The 21,412-nt window shown below is 36.4% G+C and overlaps 1 protein-coding gene across 3 annotated transcripts in view; it reads right to left on the reverse strand.

Moving 5' to 3' along the window:
- LOC150102443 (2-oxoadipate dehydrogenase complex component E1) overlaps nucleotides 1–21,412 on the reverse strand; it is a 481,556-nt gene that overhangs the window by 449,736 nt on the left and 10,408 nt on the right. For all 3 annotated transcript variants that reach the window (XM_090399364.1, XM_090399362.1, XM_090399363.1), the window contains exon 2: nucleotides 826–946. In XM_090399364.1, the coding sequence (XP_090255490.1) occupies nucleotides 826–946 (121 nt within the window). The remainder of the gene's footprint in view (nucleotides 1–825; nucleotides 947–21,412) is intronic.

Raw genomic sequence — 21,412 nt, forward strand, 5'->3', positions numbered from 1 at the left:
CATTTATAAAACATCGCATTAGCTTATATGATGGTTTTAACAACATGACACTACTGTGAATCGGTATGTGCAATATTCTTGAAATCGGTTTATTTATGACATCCCTGCTCACTATATGACAACTCTCTATGTTTTAGTGTTGCATTGTGAATTATAAATTGTTTATAACTATTATTTTATTGTTGTTAATAATGGCAGATAAAATTCAAAATAAGGGTGATGTAGCTCTAGTGAAAAGAAGGAGAGAGAGGAAAAAAAGAAGAAACCTATTACATTAGCTATTACGATTATATTATTATTAAATTTAGTGACAATGTAAATTTAGTGTTGTTACAGTTGTTAAAAACAAAGATGAAATTCTTAGTCAAGTGAAAACTGATATACTAGTTAATACAACAGTTGTCCATAAATGTAACAATCTTAATGATGAAATGGAAAAACTTTTAATGGCACAGATTGATGACAAAAGTGGTTGTCATGTTTTCATAAGGCAAACTATTCAGAATAACTTTTCTTTTCTCTCTTTCTTTTTTTTTTTTTTTTTTTGCATATCTGACATAAATAAATGCTTTATTTACATCATTCACACACACGACTGCTTAAAACATTAGTAAACAATTACATGCTTGTACAAGTAAAGAAGACAGTGGTCTGGAACCTAATGTGTCATGTGAATGGAGTATGCCTGTACACATATATATATTTTACAAATGAAGGAGGAATAATGTATTACTGAAAAAAATAATAATAAAAAAACTGATGAAATTCAAAATTCACATACAATAAAATAAATTCGATGATAAAATTTACAAAATAATTTCTTACTTTTTGGCTGCTCCAAAAATGGGGCTAACTCTGGCTATTTTATGACCATGTTCTCTGTATGCAGAAATTAATCTATACAAATTGGAATGTTGTATCCTATTATCAATATTTTCTTGGGTATCTATCAAAAATGAAACTTCAGTTAATAAATAGGCAGACAGATGTTATACACACACACACACATATAAATCATGGGCATCTTAAAACATGGGTATCTGGCTGATCTTTTAACAGGTTGCAATATAACAAAAATGACAGAAAAGGTATGATGACCAACTTGTTTCACCACTCAAATGACTGGCAGCTTCCACAGGGTTGCTGAATGTCTATAAACAAAAATAATAATATAATAATAATAATAATAATAATAAAATAAAAAGAGAGAAGTAGTTAAATTTGTTAATAAACCATGAATATTAAACAAGAACAAGTGAGACATATTTATAGTCAAGTCACTATTTGATTTTTGACAAAACCAAATTCTGTGGTGTTTAGAGGTTGCATTAGTAACTTTCAGACATCATGTAACATCAGTCCTTGTTTTTATTATGAGAGCCATGGATCACTTCTGTTGATTCGATATGCAGATTCAACATAAAGACTCCACATTTATTCATTACAATGGCAGACTATAAAATTTAAGTCATGTTACTAAAAGACTAATATCAGAGTGGCTTATCCAAGGCCTCTTAAGATTGATAAAGATTGATTCCCCTTTCTAAAATACCAAGGAATTTACAAAATTCTTTGTTCATGCAGCCTTCTTTGTATCAAAGAGGTAGAAGTTATGAGATTTGAAAACAAACACATCTCAGTAAAGCTTTCCATAAAAAGAAGGATAACTCTAGCCTTACTTTACATGTCTCTGCCACAAACCACAATGCTATATTCACCACAGTGCCACATTCAGAAGAAAATCTATCACATTGAATCAAAGAATTTACAGAAATGATACACTCAACATAGCTTTCTTAATAAAAAAAAAATCAGGAATTGATTGGAAGTTGCTGATTCTCTAAACACCACAGATGCCAACAATAATCTAAAAACACTAAATATTATTTCTGGAAATTTTCCATGTTACTCCTCTAAAATTGATACTAATATTTATGGCTATTATGCCTATTTTCTTAAGGAGTACCCCTTGTATTACATCACTGGCATTTTTTCTCCAATTACCTTAAAACATTAATGATATTTTAAATACAAATTAAAAATATGGAAGGAATAATTTTTTGACATACCTTTATTTCTGATGCTGCTCCATAAAAATATAATCCTGATAATTCTACAAAGGTATGTCAAAAATTATTCCTTCCATATTTTTATATCTTTAAAATATCATTAATGTTTTAAGTTAATTGGAGAAAAAATCCAGTGAATTAATACAAGGGGGGATACCTCTTAGAAAATAGGCAAAATAGCCATAAATATTAATAAAGTACACTAAATGAGAATAGATGATACAAGTTTCTTGCATGTTCTTTATAAACTATAATGTTAATTAATAGTTTATTAGCAGATTTAACTATAATAATGATAACTAAATACTTAAGGAATTGACAGCATACACTAGAAATGTAAATTAAATCAACTTTAATATATACTTTCCGATATTTTGCAAACGTCACGTTGCCATCTTCATGGGAAACTTAAGATAAAGACACATACATGCAAGTACAGTAGTATCTCGCTAATCCGAACTAATAAAAACTGTGCTTGTTCGGATTAGTTATCTGAAAGTTATCTCCACAGAACACACTTCAGAATTATTTGGCACTCTTAAAGAAGCAAAGCAAGAAAAGTACTCTATAATATTCTTTGTCTATATCTATCTATCTATATATATATATATATATATATATATAGGTTTCATTCAAAGTATTCTACCCTCTTTTTTTTTTTTTGTGAAAAAAGAGGGTAGAATACACCAATTTAATTCTGTAAATAAATGAAGTAACTGTGAAGCTACGGTACTGTAATGTAAAACTTAAAAAATAATACAGTACACGAGCTTATTTTAGTAAAAAAAAAATTACTTTGTATGTACCTGTATTGTTGAGGATTCTGATTTAATAAAATTGCATAGTTCAGTACACAACTTAATTTGCAACACAAAAAAAATTTCACAAAATAACAAAAAAAGTTTTTTTTATTTCTTTGTAAAAAAAAGTCACTGCTGATTTTCTTTTGCTTCTTGAAAGCTAAACTTTTTATGAATGCTTCTTCTTGGAGCTGCATTAGCAATACAATTTTGTGGAATGGCGTATCATTCTGCTTAGCCATTCTCTACACATATTAAAACTGTCAACTACCTCTTCATGTTTTACTTTTTTTTTCTTCAAGCTCTCTATCATCATCATCACGTTCTAATTCATCATGTAGCATCATATTTATAACTTCAGCATCTGATTTGATTACAAATTCACTTTCGGTTCTACCTGTAACATTTGTTTGTGAAATTTCAACACCTGGATTTATATTTTTAACCAAATTATGCACGTTTTGAATTTCCTCTTTTTGTGTATTACTGTAGTTATCTTGGTAAATTCTAGAAGGCCAGTTTTTTCCATGATACTCAAATTGCTTCAGGTTCGACAGCTTCCCAAGCAGCAACAACTGAGAATGTTACATCCTTCAAATTTATATTTTTTATTGATGTGGTAACGTCATAATTTTGGGAAATTACATTTAAAAGTAGGTCTTTACGATATTTTAATTTAATAGACTGTATTATGTTCTGATCCATTGGTTGCAACAATGGAGTACAGTTTGGAGGAAAAACATAGCTGTAAAATTTCCGTCCTCACTAATCAATTCATCTTTTCCAGCGAATGTCCAGGACAGTTATCCAATAAAAAAAGCTTTCTATTCTAAATTCTGGGATTTTAAATAAGTTTTAACAGACAGTACGAAATCGTTGTGAAACCAGTTTGAAAAACGACATTCATCCATCCTTTACGTTGACTTTGGTACAAAATCGGAAGGCAGCAATTCTTAAATGGTCTTGGGTTTGCTGATTTTCCAATCATAAGTACCTTTATGTTTTCCTGAGGTGTCTGCACAAGGCATTATCGTGACACGCTCTTTGGACATTTTTCGACCGGGCGATGAGGCTTCATTTCTGTGGACTAGAGTTTTTCTGGTAACAACCTCGAACAAAGATCACTTTCTTCTGCATTATAAATTTGATCATTGGTTAAATTTAATTGAAGAATTTTTTATAAAAAAGCTTTTTGGAATGGTTATGGTTCCACGGCGGAAACGTCACTAGACAGTTTTTTCCCCTGATACTGATAGATATCGAATACGAATCGAATACTGTGGCATTTCTTAAATTTTCTAGCCAACCATCACTTGCTTTGAATTTCTGATCTGGGTAAATTTGTGAATGGAAATGCTTAGCTTTCTGCTTTAAAATGTCTCTGGAGATGGGAGTATAACAACTTCTTTCTTGAAGAAACATGCAAATCAAGTAAAGAAAAATCACTTGTTTTCAGAAGTTGTCTCTTGCTTGGACCTTCTTCTGTGGTTGAGACATAAGTTAAAATCCTGTTTTTTTTTTTAATTTTTTTTTTTTATGTCACTGATTGCAGATTTGCCGACATTGCATTCAGTAACAAGTTGTACAGCCTCTTCACCCTTTTCTAGATGCAAATATTTGACAGTATGAAAAAAATACTGTACTGTATTAATAATAAAATAAATAATAACAGTTAAAATAATAATTATTAAATAAAAATATTAGTACACAAAATAATGATGCATAATAAATGAAACTTTTTTTTCTTTCAAACTGCAGTTCGGACTACTGGAGGATTCGGACTAAAGAGGTTTGGATTAGTGAGATACCACTATACTACTGAAAAAATGAAGCGAGGAAACTACCATTTTCCTAAAGTCCTGATGGTGCCCCCTGGCGGGCTATATTAGGTGGTCTTGGCCTTTGGGCTGAAGTTCTTCTGATATATGTTTCCCAAATTTGGGGCAGTCTTATGCATCCAAATTTGTTGAGGTTTGGCATGTTCCTAAGGACTGAGGCTGATTCCATGAATAGTCTTTCATATTTGAACTTGCTGTGGTGTATTACTGTGGCTTTCTTCCACCTTATTCTGTGGCTAGTATCCAGAGCATGGTCTGCAAGCCCAGAGTGGCTGTACTGATGAAATCAGATATAGTCTTTGTGTTCTGAGATTCTGATATTTCCTGTCCTGTCTGTTTGGCCAAAGTAGGACAATTTACAGCTGCAAGGGATCTGGTATACACCAGGTAGATCTAGGGGAAGTGGTTGGTCTTTAGTGGAGCGAATAAGGGATGCTAATTTTCTATCTGGTCTGCAACAAGAGGTCAAGCCATGTTTTTTTAGGATTTTGTTGATTTTTTCTGAGGTGCCTCGGATGTAGGAAATGGTGATGGATTTAGAATAATCTTTTTTGTGAAAGGGGGGGGGTGGATTGTGGATATCTGGTTTTAGTATTTTTTGGATTTTTTTTTTTGGGAGGGAGATAGTCATTGCCTGAGAAAGTGTTAAGAATGTGATTTAGTTCAGTGGTTAGGGCTTGGTCATTTGAACAGATTAGTTTTGCCCTGTTGAATAGTGTCTTAATAACTCCATATTGTTGTGTGGGGGGGGGGATTGTTGGTGAATGTATCTGCCTGTATGAGTGGAGTTTTCTATAAACTGAGAAAACCAAGTTGATGAGAGAGCTTATTTTTCACTTGGTTAGACTATAATAAGTTTAGTTTAATCCTTTATCCAAGTATGAGCAAACAAAGTTTGCATCTGAAAGTATCTTCAGGACTGCAGTAAGGTAGTGCAACACCAGGTGACTCGTTGCAAAGGTGGAGAAAGCTCTCATTACTCCTATCTCAGTATCTCCCATAATGCAAAGCACATCTCCTTGCGGATATGTGTAATGCTATGCATTAAGGCAAGGGCCACTACCCATACCTGTTTCCGCCTTTATTGAGGTCTCGTCAGTGGGAGCCAGGCCCAGTAGTGGAGATACAAAGGCAGACTTTCTCTGAATCCGGAGTAATTTAATAATAAGGTTGCACACCCTTTGGCAACTCCTATAGGTTAGGATGACCTCTCATTGCTTCTGACTTTGTATCTCCACTACTGGGCCTGGCTCCCACTGATGAGACCTCAATAAAGGTCGAAACCAGTATGGGTAGTGGCCCTTGCCTTAATGCATAGCAATACACATATCCGCAAGGAGATGTGCTTTGCATTATAAGAGATACTGATATAGGAGAGATGAGAGCTTTCTCCACCTTTGCAACGAGTCGCCTGGTGTTGCACTACCTTACCGCAGTCCTGAAGATACTTTCAGGTGCAAACTTTGTTTGCTCACACTTGGATAAAGGATTAAACTAAACTTATTATGAGAAAACCAAGGTTCCATCAGGTTGGCGGGTGACTAGTGTGTCTAGGAAGGGGAGGCTATTGTTTTTCTCTTTTTCCAGGGTGAAGTTGATTCTAGGGTGTTGGTTGTTCAAATGTGCTAAGAAGGAGAGGAGTGTATCCGGGCCATGTGGCCAAATGGCAAACACATCATCATCAACATAATGAAGTCATATGGTAGGTTTTTGTAGGGCAGAGTTTAAGGCTTTCTCTTCAAAAGTCTCCGTAAAGAAGTTGGCCAAGGGTGGGGAAAGTGGTGAACCCATGGCTGTCCTCTCTATCTGTTGTAGAATTTTTCCTGCCAAACAAACTAGTCTGAGTTCATTGCAAACTGAAATAGGGCTGAGATATCGGAAGGAAATTTAGCTTGGATTAGCTCTAAGGTTTCTTTGAGGGGGACATTTTTGAATAAGGAGGAGATGTCAAAACTGACCATTATGTGATTATGTTGGAGTGTAAGGTTTTCTATACTGGTTTTGAAGTGGACTGAGTTTTTTATGTGTGATGGTGTGTTGCCAGTATAGTGTGAAAGCGCTTTGGCTAAATATTTAGCTAGTTTGCAAGTGGGAGAATCAATGCCATCCACTATGGGACGTAATGGCACATTTTCTTTGTGTATTTTTGGGAGCCCATATATATGGGGGGGGGGTCTAGAGTTATATGGTTTTAGTCTGTTAGTAATCTCCACAGGCCAAGAAGTGACCTTCTTAAGGAGCTTATGGAGGTTTCTAATTTGTGAGTTGGTGGAATTGTATTCAATGGGGAGGTAAGTAGTTCGATCTAATAGTAAAGCCTTAAGCTTACCAGTGTAGTCATTATGATTGAGTACCACAGTGGCATTCCCCTTATCTGCTTTGGTGATAACTATTTCTTTCTTTGTTTTTCTTCAATTCTTGTAGAGACTTGTATTCATTAATGGATATGTTGGTTTTGCTTTTGTGAGAACACAGGCTACATTCAATCTAATATCGTTGGCGATGTGGTTTGGAAGGTGGCGAATCAATCTGGATCATTAATTCCTTGGCCGGTAATTTCCTAGGAGCAATGGCGAAGTTGTGACCACGTGACAGAGCGTTGAGTGCTTCAGGCCTCAAGATAATTAAAAAAGGTTAACTACAGTGTTGGTTTGTAGTTTTGGTTTTGATGTCAAGTTCTTTTTTAACAGAAAACAATAGCTTCCCCTTCCTAGCTTCCTAGACACACTAGTCACCCACCAACCTGATGGAACCTTGGTTTTCTCAGTTTATAGAAAACCCAATCATACATCCTTAACACTTTTTCAGCCAATGGCTACCCCCTCCCAAAAATAAAAAATAAAAAAAAATACTAAAACCAGTTATCCACAAACCACCTCCTTCCCCTTCACAAAAAAGATTACTCTAAATCCATCACCATTCCCTACATCCGAGGCACCTCGGAAAAAATCAACAAAATCCTAAAAAAACATGGCTTGACCTCTTGTTATAGACACATTTACAGACATGACTTGACCACTTGTTACAGACACTTGTTACAGATACAGAAATTGACAAAGTAGGACAATTACAGGACAGCAAATATCAGAATCTCAGAACACAAGGAATACATCCGATTTCACCAGTACAGCCACTCTGGGCTTGCAGACCATGATCTGGATACTTGCCACAGAATAAGGTGGAAGAAATCCACAGTAATACACCATAGCAAGTTCAAATATGAAAGACTATTCGTGGAATCAGCTTCAGCCCTTATGAACATTCCAAACCTCAACAAATTTGGATGTGTCGTGACGTTCTATTTTCATGTTGTGTTCTAATACGCCATCTTGTTTCAAGTCACTCTTATTAATAAAACAACTAATTGCAAATTGATCACTGATCCAAAAGTAGGGAAATTTATAATTATACTGCGCCACCCTATTTTTAGATTAGTCTATATAAAATAGTAGGATCAATTCTTAAATTAGCTAGCAGTCCATTCATTTATTTAGGCCGAATTATTTACTATTCTACTTGGGGCATCCGCGAGATTCGAATATTTATGAACGGTGCAATAAAAAGGAATTCAGGCAAACACAATATTTAGATTAACAAAATAAAACATTTAATATATGATATATATATAACAAATACAAGAATTCTGCTTTAAAATGAAACAATACAATCAACTTAATACATCTTGCTAAGTCACTCATGCCAATTTAATGTTCTAAACTTTCACATACAATTCACAGTTTCAAAATCACAAGCTTTCTTAACTCAAGTTAATAAAACGAAACTTCTTATTTAATCAGTCTCCACATGTCTATCAGCTGTACTTAATGTTTAAATTCACAGGAAGCACTAATCAAGGTAGACAATATTCCAAGCAATCTTATTTCGGACTTTGAACTTCGAAGATATGTTAATGTTAGAATAAACAAACAAGTATGACTACTCTTACCAGATACAATCTTCAATACATCAATTAATTGTGAGCACACTTATGAATTAACTTATTTACGTTAGCGGAACACATTAATAAAAATTCTCCAACGATTTAACTGAGCTACTGTTAATCGCGCTTCACTACTCTAAAAAAAACACATCAATAAGGCACTGATATCTTTCCTTGTTTACTTTTCTCAAACTAGTTAATCTCAATATAATTCTTCTCAGGGCAACATAGAATTAAGACGTAATCCTAGACTAACTGGAACTAATCAGAATTTTGCATTGAATGTCCAGTTCTTTATTTATCCGGTTACGGCATTAATCTTCCTTTACAACACAGCTGACTTCACTTGCAGCTAAGTATATGATTCACTATGTTTTGGCTCACTTCTAAATACTATTCTCATGAATTTCTGCCCTAGAGAACTTATAATTTTCTTCCACTTCCTTTGCTTGTATCCTACCCTCCTTCCCACTCCGCAAAAACTTCCTCTCTCCTCTCTAATTAAAAATCTTCTCCTTTTTGGTTCCAAGGTCACGCACTCTTCGACTCGTGCTTGTTTATTTCATGCGTCTCCATGACAACGCATGAGCGTAAACATTTCGCTAATGTAATACAACGCTCTACTCTTACATAACTGATTACATAACATTAAAATTTCACAAATAAGAATAAACAGAATATTTGAGCTACATAATCAGCTCTTTCATTACGTATACAATTGTTTATAATAATACTTTTCGTTACATCATATATATATTATTTCAGTTATTATAAATTCTACACTTATTATTGCCTAATAAATTAATAGTAGGTTAAGTTTAGAATAAATAATTAAATAGTAATCCTTAATTAAGGAATAATAAATAATTTTTATACAAATCATGATTAATATATAATAAGCAATGTTAAATGTGAATGAAAAAAAATAAATTACACAACATAGTTTCATTCACAATTTAACAGATGCATGAGACTGCCCCAAATTTGGGAAACATATATCAGAACTTCAGCCTAAAGGCAAAGACCACCTACTTTGGTCTGCCAGAGGGGTACCATCAGGACTTGAGGAAAATGGTAGTTTCCTCGCTTCATTTCTCATTTGCTGTTATGTAGTACTTGCGTGTGTCTTTATCTTAAGTTCCCATGAAGATGGCAACGTGACGTTGCCGAAATATCGAAAAGTATGTATTAAAGTTGATTTAATTTATATTTCTAGTGTACGCTTTCAATTCCTTAAGTATTATTTAGTTATCATGTTTAACCAGCGTATAAGTCTTTCTACAAGAAGATTTAACTATGCTCTGCACTTTGTTGTTTATAAACATTTATTTTAGATCCTCAGGAAGCTACTAGTCATTTGAGTAGAAAAGCTAGTTGCACCTTTTCCATCAGTGTTTGTAAAATTGAAATAACTGATATCTTATTTAACTTCCTTTTAGTGTTACATGGTGAGAAGCATTCATTTTGGAAATTATGAACTTTACAACCATGTTATAAATAACTATTTTAATTTCCCGACGTTTCAACCTTCATATGTAGTATGCTAAAGAAACAATGATTTGATCAATGGTTATTCTACTGGGATGACCTCTAGTGAAAATATAATATATATACAAAAAAAAAAAAAAAAAAAAAATCAGATAAATTTAATTAATTATTTAGAAACTACATCAAAGCTAAATTCTATTTAAAATAACATAAGAGAAACATTCTTTCATATAGATAGTTTTCTTATAGTAACAATGATGTTTTATTTTAATATGACAATTGTTATATTAGATTTAAGATTCTGGATTATCTACATTCCTGTTTATAGTTAACTCTTGGGAAGAAAGGTTCCGTGGGTAGAATATGTAAAATGAAAAATTAAATAACTGATAATTTTTAAAGATTATATCCATTGTTTTATTAGAACAAAACTCAGCACAACCAACTCACATCAAAATAAAGTTTTCTTAGCTAGGAAATTAGTGAGAAATCAAAATTATTTATTTTTTTTACCCAAGCAAGTGGAGGGTAGAGAAAAGTATTTTAATCTGTGTGAAAAATTCTTGCAATGGAAGTTCTAAATGGTTTTGGTGCAAGTCATTTGGAGATGTTGCTGCAAATTTGGAAAGGAGAGTAATGAGTGTAGAGAATGAATCTGAGCAAGTAAGTAGTAATGTGAAAGAGCAGAAGAGTAAAGAAGGAGGAATTGAAGTGGTGGTTAATAAATAAAAAAAGTGGGTAGCAAGATTAAGCGAAAGGGGAAAACAGGCATACAAGACAGTGACGGAAACAGGGAGACTCAGGTAGAATGGGAACAGCATGAGAAATGTCAATGCTCAAAGAGTGTGAGTGAGTGAGTGTGTGTGTGTGCGTGCGTGCATGTGTGTGTGGACGAGAAAGGAATGGGATGGCCTGGATTGCAGGGATAAACAGTTGGATTTGAAGAAGGTTAAAGATGGTTAAAGAGAAAAAGAAATGGCTCAAGAAAGGTATGGAGAAGTCAGTGTGTGGCAGTGGTTTTGAGGCAGTACTGTGTGAGATAGAGGTGAAGAGAATGAAATACTTAGTTGAATGTTGCTATAGACATAATGTGGAGGGTAGTGACCATGAAATGTATAAGCAAATTAGACAAGCAAATATTATTATTATTACCATAAGACCTCATGGAGTCAAAGACTCATCTAGGAGGTCTTTTTATCACACACACATCTCATCATACCGTGTCTTAAACACACTCCAACTCCTTGCAGACACCACACTCTCAGGCAAGGCATTCCAATCATTCACAACTCTGCACAAAAAAAACCTGCCTCTCACTTCCCTACTCACACCCTCTTTACACAGTTTCCAGGGATGACCTCTGGTACTCCCCAGATCTCCCACTATTCTCTGTAGAACTTCTCCACCATTGATCCTATAACAACCCCTTACCAACTTGTAGGTCTCTATCATATCTCCCCTCTTACCCCTGTCCACCAGACTCTGCAAATTATATCTTCTCAATCTTTCCTCATACTCGACATTCCAGAGGTCAGAAAGTACCTTAGTCAGTCTTTGGACACTTTCCAACATCTCTTCATCGTTCTGAAAACCTGGTGACCAAATCTGGGCACAATAGTCCATGTGTGGCCTAATCAAAGCCTTATACAACGGAACAAGAATTTCCCTACTTCTACACGTCAGTATCCTCCGCATCATTCCTAGAAGCCTTTGTGTTGTCTTCCCAATTTTGGCAATGTGTCCCCTAAATTTTAGATCTTTATCCACTATCACCCCCCAGATCTCTTATTTCCTCTACCTCCAAAAATATATTCTCACCAAACATAAATTCTGCATCCCATCTTTGTTTTCCAAATTTTAAAACCTTACATTTTGCAACATTGAACTCACATCCCCATTTCCATGCCCAATCACTCAATTTATTCAAGTCTTCTTGTAAGGCCAACAACATCTTCACTACTCTTTATGGTTCGTCCCAACTTTGCATCATCTTCAAACAACTGAATATCTCTATCCAAATCTTCGCCAATATCATTAATATGCAAGTTAAACAGTAATGGCCCTAAAACAGACCCCTGAGGCACTCCACTACTGACTTTCCTTTTCCTGGATATCACACCCCCATACACAACTTGTGGATACCTTAAACGTGTGGAAGCCCAGACTTAATAGTAAGCTTTGACATCACTTCACTATTCACAAATGTACCACTAATAGAAACCCTCAATCTACTGAAGTCACACTCCCCCCCCTGATATATTTGAACTATTCAAATTCACAATACATGCAGGATATTTCACATGGAAAGGGAAAATATACAAACAAATTGATGGGACAGCCATGGGCTCCCCCCTTTCCCCCCCCCCTAGCCAACTTTTACATAGAACACCTGGAAAAACAAGCAATCAATACAGCCACTCTCAAACCAACACTTTGGCTACGCTATGTTGATGATGTGCTTGCTATTTGGCCGCATGGCCCTGAGACATTGAAAACATTCTTAGCACATTTAAATAGCCAACATCCAAAAATCCACTTTACTATGGAACTGGAAACCAACAACTGTCTGCCCTTCCTGGATACACTCATCACGCGTCTCCCAGATGGTTCCTTGTCATTTTCAGTTTTTAGAAAACCCACACATACAGGCAGATACTTACACAAACAATCACACCATCATCCTTCTCAACAATATGGCATATTAAAAATGCTAACCCATAGAGCGAGAGCAATCTGTTCCAATGACAAGGCTCTTACTGCTGAACTGACTCACTTACGCCACACCTTCTTGGCCAACGGCTACAATCCATATAAAATAAACAAAATACTAAACACTCCGAAGAAACCCCTCCCACCATCCACCACAGAGAACTACAACAAAACAGTCACCATCCCTTACATTAAAGGCACATCCGAAAAGATCTCAAGAATTCTCAATAAACATAAACTACGCACTACATTCAGACCATGTAGCAAATTAGCCACCCTCATCCGCTCACCCAAGGACAGCATTCCTCCTTTATCACTTCCAGGAGTCTACCAAGTACCCTGCTCATGCAATCAAGCCTACTATGGTCAAACAGGAAGAACAGTGAACATCTGCATCAGCGAACATAAAAGATACGTCCGGAATTATCATTATGGGAAGTCGGGCCTAGCAGACCATGCTCTGGATACCCGTGCACACAGGATCAACTGGAAAAACACAAAAGTACTACACAGAAACCCGTATAAATCAGAGAGATTGTTCTTAGAGGCGACAGAAGCCCTAAAACACACTCCAAATCTCAAATATGGCTGTATTAACTTGCCGAAGATCTGGGAGACAGTCATATTAAGAAAAAACTAGCACTTTTCTAGGACTGTAGTAATATATAGCTTTTTTTTTTTTTTCAGATAGAGGGCGCCAAAATCAGGACTCTAGTCTTTGTGTTGCTGCTACAATTTTGTTTAAGTACACCATGTTGTTTTAGTCTCGCGTATTGTGACAAACAGTGTTTTTGTGCTCTGAAGATGCTGGTTATAACACCAGCGAAATATCAGCATCAAGTTAATAAATTAATTATTTACTTAGTTTCTGTGTTCTATTATACCGTTAAAATAATAAACAACTTGTTGATACCTATCAGATAGTCAGTCTCCAATCCAATGCACTAATCTAATATCCAACACCATCTGCTCTAGTTTGACTGTCAACTTATCATGAGGTACTCTATCAAAAGCCTTGGTGAAATCCAAGTATATTACTGTGTATCCTTCTCCTCTGTCCAAGGAAGCAGTCACTTTATTGTAATAAATAAGTAGATTACTAAAACATGACCTCCCTTTAGCAAATCCATGCTGTCCATCAAAGATAATACTGTCAACCCAATTCTGGATCCTAGTTCTCACAAGCTTCTCCAACAACTTAACCACAACATCTGACACACAGATAGGCCAATAGATTGATGCTTGAGTTCGATTGCCTCCTTTATGAAGTGGCACAATCTTGCCCTCCTTCCACTCCTTAGGAATTTGACCAAGTTCTCCAATCAATGTCATCCTTCCATAATCATTCTTTCTTTTGCTGGCTACATATCGAAAGAGCTCCCTAGGATTCTTTTTGGCATCATTAGGTAACTGCTGTTCATACTTCTCTTTGGCTACTCTCACCAACCAAGTCACCTTCCTTGCCTGGTCTTTGTAGACCTCGTGAAATTGGTTATTTCCACTTCTCTTATGCTCCCTCCACAATGCTGTTTTTCTCTGTATCGCATGCTTAATCTCTTTATTCATCCATTTCACACCTACCTTATTTAACCTTCTCACCCTTGGAATACATTTAGACATTGCATCTACTAGATAGTTTTTGAAAATACCCCAAGTTGCATTGATCTCTTTTCCAGCTAACTCCTCACTGCACGCTACACCCGCAAGTTGTCTCCTGCCTGAGCTCTTCATAATCACCCCCCCCCTTGTAGTTCCACATATACCCTTTTCTCACAGAGGTCCTCACATTGCTGGCAACCACCCAGGTAATCACCTCATGGTCACTCTCACCAATTGGTGGATGGATTTGATACCTCATTTATAATTACATCCTCTGATGAGATGACCAAATCCAAGCTCCCTAATCCTTGTGTGCCCTCTGTTACATACTGTCTGAGGTAGTTATCCCTCAAAAACTCAAGAAACTCATTTTCTTTACTTCCAGTTGCTATCTCATCATTCCAATCTATATTGCCATAATTAAAATCACCCATAATGATCACCCTTTTCTTATTTGCTTGGCTAATTTGACTATACATTTCACTATCACCACCATCCACATTACCTGTTCTATAACAACATCCCACCAAGTATTTGATTCCATTCACCTCTATCTCACACCATACTGCCTCAAAACCACTGGCACTATTTCCCTCTTGCATCTCTACTTTGTATGGACATAACTCTTTCTCTATTATCATTAGCACTACCCCTCCCTTTTTACCCCTTCTATCCTCACGAAACATATCATACCCTTCCATCTCTATTCCTGTCAGGTTGTCATCCTCTTCCAATCATGTCTCACTTATTCCGACAATCTTTGGGTGAACAGACGCAATTAGTGCAACCATTTCATCTGCCTTGTTTCTTATACTTCTAGCATTTGTATACAAACACAACAGCTCATTTCTAGATCTACAGCTAGTTCCACTGATACCACTCAGTCGATGTGATCTCTCCGTGCTCGACTGGGGCCATTTCCCTTTCTGCTTCTTCATTTTAGAACACTTTTGAATTCCAACTGTTTCATCTTGATCCCTGGTCATCCTATTCCTTTCCTACCTACACATGCTCTCGCCTCCTTTTGGAGAATCCACCTTTCTCATGCTGCATACCCCTGTCCACCCTGAGCCTCCCCATTTCCCTGCTACTCTTGCACACCCATTCTCTCATTTTCTATACTCATACCACTCACTTCCCCATTCATATCCACCTCTTCAATCTCTCTCTCCTGTCTTACTCTCCTGCTCTTCCACATCACTCCCCCTCTCGATCTGATTCATTCTCTCTATTCATTTCTCTACCTTCCAGCAGCAGTCTCTCCAAGCAACTTGCACCATAACCACTCAAATGCAGTCCATCACTCCCATACAGCTCACTTTGTCCCTCAAACTCATTCCACACATTAACAAACTGTATCCCATCTCCTCACACATTTCAGCCAGCATATCATTCATAATCCTTGCTCTCCGCCTCATTTCACCACAGTCATACCTAGGCAACACACACACACACACACACTGACTACCCTTCCTGTCACATTATTCTCTTTTATCCTTCCAAGCAGCCTCCTGATATCCATTCTGACATGCTCTTTGTCCTCTCTACAATCATTTGTACCAATTAATACTATTAACTCTTTTGCTCGTTCCAGCCTCATATCCAATATTAAAATAGTGATGATTATGGGTGATGTAAATTATGGCAATATACATTGGGATGTGGAGGGATGCTACCTCAGACAGCATGTAAGAGAAGGCACACAAGGATTGAGGGTCTTAGATTGATATGCCATCACAGAATATCATTATAAATAAGGTGTCAGATCTCCGTCCAACTGATGAGAGTGACTATGAAGTGATTATCTGGGTGAATGCCAGAAATGTGAGGCCTTCTGTGAGGAAAAGATATATGTGCAACTACAAGGCTGGTGATTATGAGTTATGAGAAACTCAGGAGATACAGAGAGACATGGTATAGCTGCAAGCTGTCATGAGACAGCTTGCAGCTGTACCATGGAATGAAGAGTTGTGTGGAAAGATAACTGCTGCTTGCTGCATCTACTATCCAGTAGAAGCAATGTCTAGATGTATTCCAAGGGTCAGAAGGTTAAATAAGGTAAGTGTGAAATGGATGTACGCAGAAAAAAGACAAAGGAGACAACATAAGATGAGTAGTAATAATCAATTCCATGAAGAGAACAAAGAACAGGCAAGGAGGATGATTCAGTTAATAAGGGCAACTGAAGTGTAGTATGAGTAGTGGCAGTGGGTACCTAAATGAAAAAAAAATAGCCTAGGAAGTTTTTCGATATGTAGCCAGCAAAAAACAAAAAACATATGATTATGGTAGGATGACATTGATTGGAGAAAATGGTATATCTGAGAGAATGAGCAGTTCATAAAGGTCTTTCATCCTTATGAATGTGACATCATGGAGAATTTGAGAACAGTGGATGCGGAGGAGGAGAGACTCACTGTGAGTGAGCAAAAGGTATATGTGGAATTGAGTCAACTAGATGTTAATAAGACTGTGAGATTACTAGCTCTTTAATAGAGACATGCACATTACACATACTATATTTTTTGAATAATGACTTTACAGATGTAAGCAAAAACTAAATATAATTTATTACTCCTATACTTCCGCTCAATATATTATGAGCTTCTTTCAGGGAGAAGACAAAAACTGGTAACATAATTTAAATTCTGAATACAAGAATGAGTCATACAGCAAGCGTATAATATCGTGTGTCTTGTTCGCAGCTGTCCAGTAGGAGGGAAATACTATTAGAGTTGAGAGACATGGGAATAGATGTATAATTAAATAATAAATAAATACATAAAAAATTATAAACTACTGCAGCAATTACTTTCAAAACTTAGAAATAGGCATACAGTCTGTCCAATTAAGAGTAGGATAGTGGCGTATGGCTTTAAACAATTTTAAAATTTTTCAAGGAGGCAGAGGGTTAGAAGTGGGGTCCCACAGGGATCAGTACTAGGACCTATATTGTTTAACCTTTATATCAATGACATTGCCAGTGGATTGCAAGGGGATATTCAGTTGTTTGCGGTTCATGCGAAGCTGGGAAGGATTATTAGTAATAGTGCAGATGTGGTAGCCCTGCAAGAGGATTTGAATAAGCTAGATAGATGGGCAAATGAATGGGGGTTTCAGTTTAATGCAGCAAAATGTAAGATCTTGAGGTTTGGGAAACATCGATGGGACACAACATACACTATGGGAGGAGTTATACTGGAGGAAGTAGGGGAGCAAGAGATCTGGGGTTGATGATTGATAGAAACCTGAAATTTAGGAGACATATTGCAAAGGTGGTGAAGGTAACACAGAGGATTGCTGCAATTATGAGGACACTGACCTGTAGAGATAAAAGGGTTATCATTCCGTTGTATAAGTCTCTGATCAGACCACACTTGTTCTCAGATTTGGTCCCCAGGATTTGAAGGGGATAAATTAACTGTGGAAAGGGTACAAAGATGGTTTCAGGACTGTACAATTTTGGTTATGAGGATCGGCTGAGGGAATGTGGACTGCAGAGTTTGGTGGATAGAAGAAGGAGAGGTGATACGATTGAGACTTTTAAACTGTTGAGAGGGTGGTTACAGGACTGACACTGGGGAGTTCTTTCGCTTGGTTGAACAGCAGGAAGGAGTGATGACAAGAGGCCATTCCTGGAAGTTACGAAAGGAAACTGTGAGCAAGAGGGTGAGGAGTGGTTTCTTTGCATGGAGGGTGGTTGAACCATGGAATGCATTGCCTGATGGAGTGGTGGGAGCGAGAATGGTCAACGAGTTTAAGGAGTGGTATGATAGACTTTGTGTTTCTTAGGGGAGGGACCTCCCCTCGATGAGTCTTGACAGACTTTATGTTCTTAGGAAGGACCTCCCACAATGAGTCTTTTGACTCCATAAAGGCCTGAATAATAATAATAATAATAAAAAATCATGGTTTAAAATTTGGAAAACAAAGAGAGGATATAGAATTGACTCTTGGTGGAGATATACTGTTGGAGGTGAAGGAAATAAGAGATCTTGGGGTGATGGTAGATAAGGATCTAAAATTTAGGAGACAAACTGCCAAAATTGTGAGGACAAAACAGTGAAATCTGGAAATGATGCAGAGGACACTGGCCTCTAGAAGTAAGGAGATTCTGGTTCCATTGTATAAGACCTTGATTAGGCCACATATGGACTATTGTGCACAAATTTGGTCACCTAGTTTTCAAAAGGATGAAGAGATATTGGAAATGATCCCGAAGCGATTGACTAAAGTAGTTTCTGGTCTAAAGGTTTCTGAATGTTGAGTATGAAGAAAGGTTGAGAAGATGCACTTTACACAGTCTAGTGAATAGGAGAAAGAAGGGTGATATGATAGAGATGAGCAAGTTAGTAGTGGTTATTACAGATTAATGATGAAGAGGTTTTTCATAAAATGGTGGTGGTGGGAGTGAGGGGGAGAATGCTCAAAAAGATGTGGATGCCATGCAATGACAGATTTGCACAATAAGTGCAGGTTGAGAAATTATTATGGGATTCCAGGATAACTGCATAAATTCCATTTCCATTTTGCCATGTATCTTCTCCTGCCACCAATCTATGTGCCCATGGTTGAATTACAGTGCCATGGCATAGGAAGCATCAAGGAAATATCAATAGTACACAGATTGTTTCAGGAAGGCAGTGTTCGACTGTACCCTGGATAGGAGAATAAACCAAGTACAGGTTAAATGGACAAGTAACAATATAAAGTAGACGCTAAAAAAAATAAGAAAATACTATGGAGAGAATACAAAGAAAAAGATTATCAGCATGCTCAGGATGACTAGTATGGTAAAAAAAGGTTAAATCACAATATGAGAAAAGATTAGCTAAGTAGGCCAAGTGAAATCCTTGACAGTTTTTTGCTAGCAAGTAAGAGGAAGAATATGGAAGGAGAACTTCAATCGGTGCTGATGCTTGGAAAGTGACAGACAGAAGAATAGTTGAGTTATAGTATACCCACAGATTCGAGACCCTTCTGCAAATGTCAACAGGAGGAGAATTCATTCCAATAATAGGGTAATCAGTCCGTATTGTAGGATGAGTTGTTTATTATTACACATCAAAAAATTAACTTCTCTTTTATAATCATTGCAGTTAACTATGTTTTTATATAACAGTTGGAAAAGTTTACCTATAAAGCATGTGATTTCGCATGTCGGCGACCAATTAATACGTCTTTCATTTCTTTCTCCCCTTCAGCATGAATCAACCATTCTTGGCAAGACGCCAAGCAGAGATCTACAAACTGTGAGAAAACTATACTAAGTGATCACTTTGTACGGTGTTTAGGTAGAGATTTTTAATTTGCCAATGTGATAGAGACCAATGTGAAAAATGAAGAAGATAAACTGGAGGTGCTCAACATATTGAAAAAGATGAATATGAATACAGCAGTGTAGTAGTGAGCTCTAGATTTAATCCTGGGAGGGGGGAGGGAGTAGAAGATTTGAGAATACACACTATGCATTGCATACAACCTATGACTAAGCATCTGCAATGATCACTAATTCATTAGTATAGAAATCATCATCATCATCAAATTCCTGCCATTTACCTTCAAGGGGTGTACAGGATATGACAGTACTACATGAAAAAATTACATCATTAAAATAAGTTAAAAACCATAAGTTAAAACTGGTTTGAACACTATCTTGTATACAGCTAATTTAGTGTTCCGACTAATTTCTCTCTTATTCCATATGAATTTATTCAATTGACTTCCCACCATACCAGCTTTGCTGATTCTGTTGTCTATTTCTATATTTAATTTTCCATCTTCAGTAAAAATCGTGCCTAAGTAGCTGAAATGTTTTACTTGTTCCACAGGTTCTCCATTCACAATACAGTTGACATTTTCAATGATTCTGCCTATTTTCATTGTTTTTGTCTTTTTATTGCTGACCTTCATACCATATCTATTACAACAGCTATTCAATTTAGTCAGAGAATCTTGCAGACTTGTAGCAGATTTATTTAGAAGTATAACATCATCCACATAAAGCAAAGAGCTGACATTAACATCTCCAATTTTGATATCAGGTTTAATACCACTTTCCTTCATAATGTGATCCATATAGATAATGAATAACAGAGGGGATAATGTACATCCTTGTCTCACACCAGATTTAACATTAAACCATCTTCCTGTACTTCCTTCAATTCTAACTGCTGACTTACAACTCAAATAAAGACTAAGTATTGCTTGATATAATGCCCCATTGACACCATATAACTGCAGCGTATTGAATAGCTTCTCTCTTGGCACCTTGTCATATGCCTTTTCCAAATCGACAAAACTTAAATACAGATCTTTGTTATATTCCCATGCTTTCTCGACTATTTGTCGTAAAGTGAAGATCTGATCCTGACAGCCTCTATTTGGCTTGAATCCAGCTTGTTCTTCACCAAGCTTTTCTTCCACAATTCTTCTCAACCGTTTCTCAAGTATACTTGCATAGATCTTGCCAAGAACACTCAGTAGGGAAATACCTCTGTAATTCTCACATTCAGTATTATTTCCCTTTTTATATATGGGTACTATGAGATCTCCACTCCAATCATCGGGAATTCGTCCCTCTGTCCAGGCTTTCTGAACTATGCAGTGCAGCCATTGTAAGACTTTCATACCACCATACTTCAGCATTTCTGGTCGAATATCATCTACTCCTGCTGCCTTTCCACATTTCAAGCCTTTGATGGCTTTTTATACTTCAAGTATGGATATGTATTCCTGACTGCATGCCTGGTCAGTGTTTTTTATCACTGCTTGTTTCATTTAGCAGTTTTTCAAAGTAATTACTCCATACTTCAAGGATATCTTTTTCTCCTGTTTTCATGTCACCTTTATCATCTCTAACTCCTTTTACAGCACTCTTTCCTCCATTCCTAAGTTTCTTCAACAACCTTCAGAATATTTTGCCACCTTCTTGATATTTATTTTCTATATTCTTGCCAAAGTCCTCCC

This window comes from Typopeltis vanoorti, chromosome 10, assembly GCF_054136105.1.
Source record: "Typopeltis vanoorti isolate ZY-2024b chromosome 10, IOZ_Tvanoo_1.0, whole genome shotgun sequence".
Taxonomy (NCBI): domain Eukaryota; kingdom Metazoa; phylum Arthropoda; class Arachnida; order Uropygi; family Thelyphonidae; genus Typopeltis; species Typopeltis vanoorti.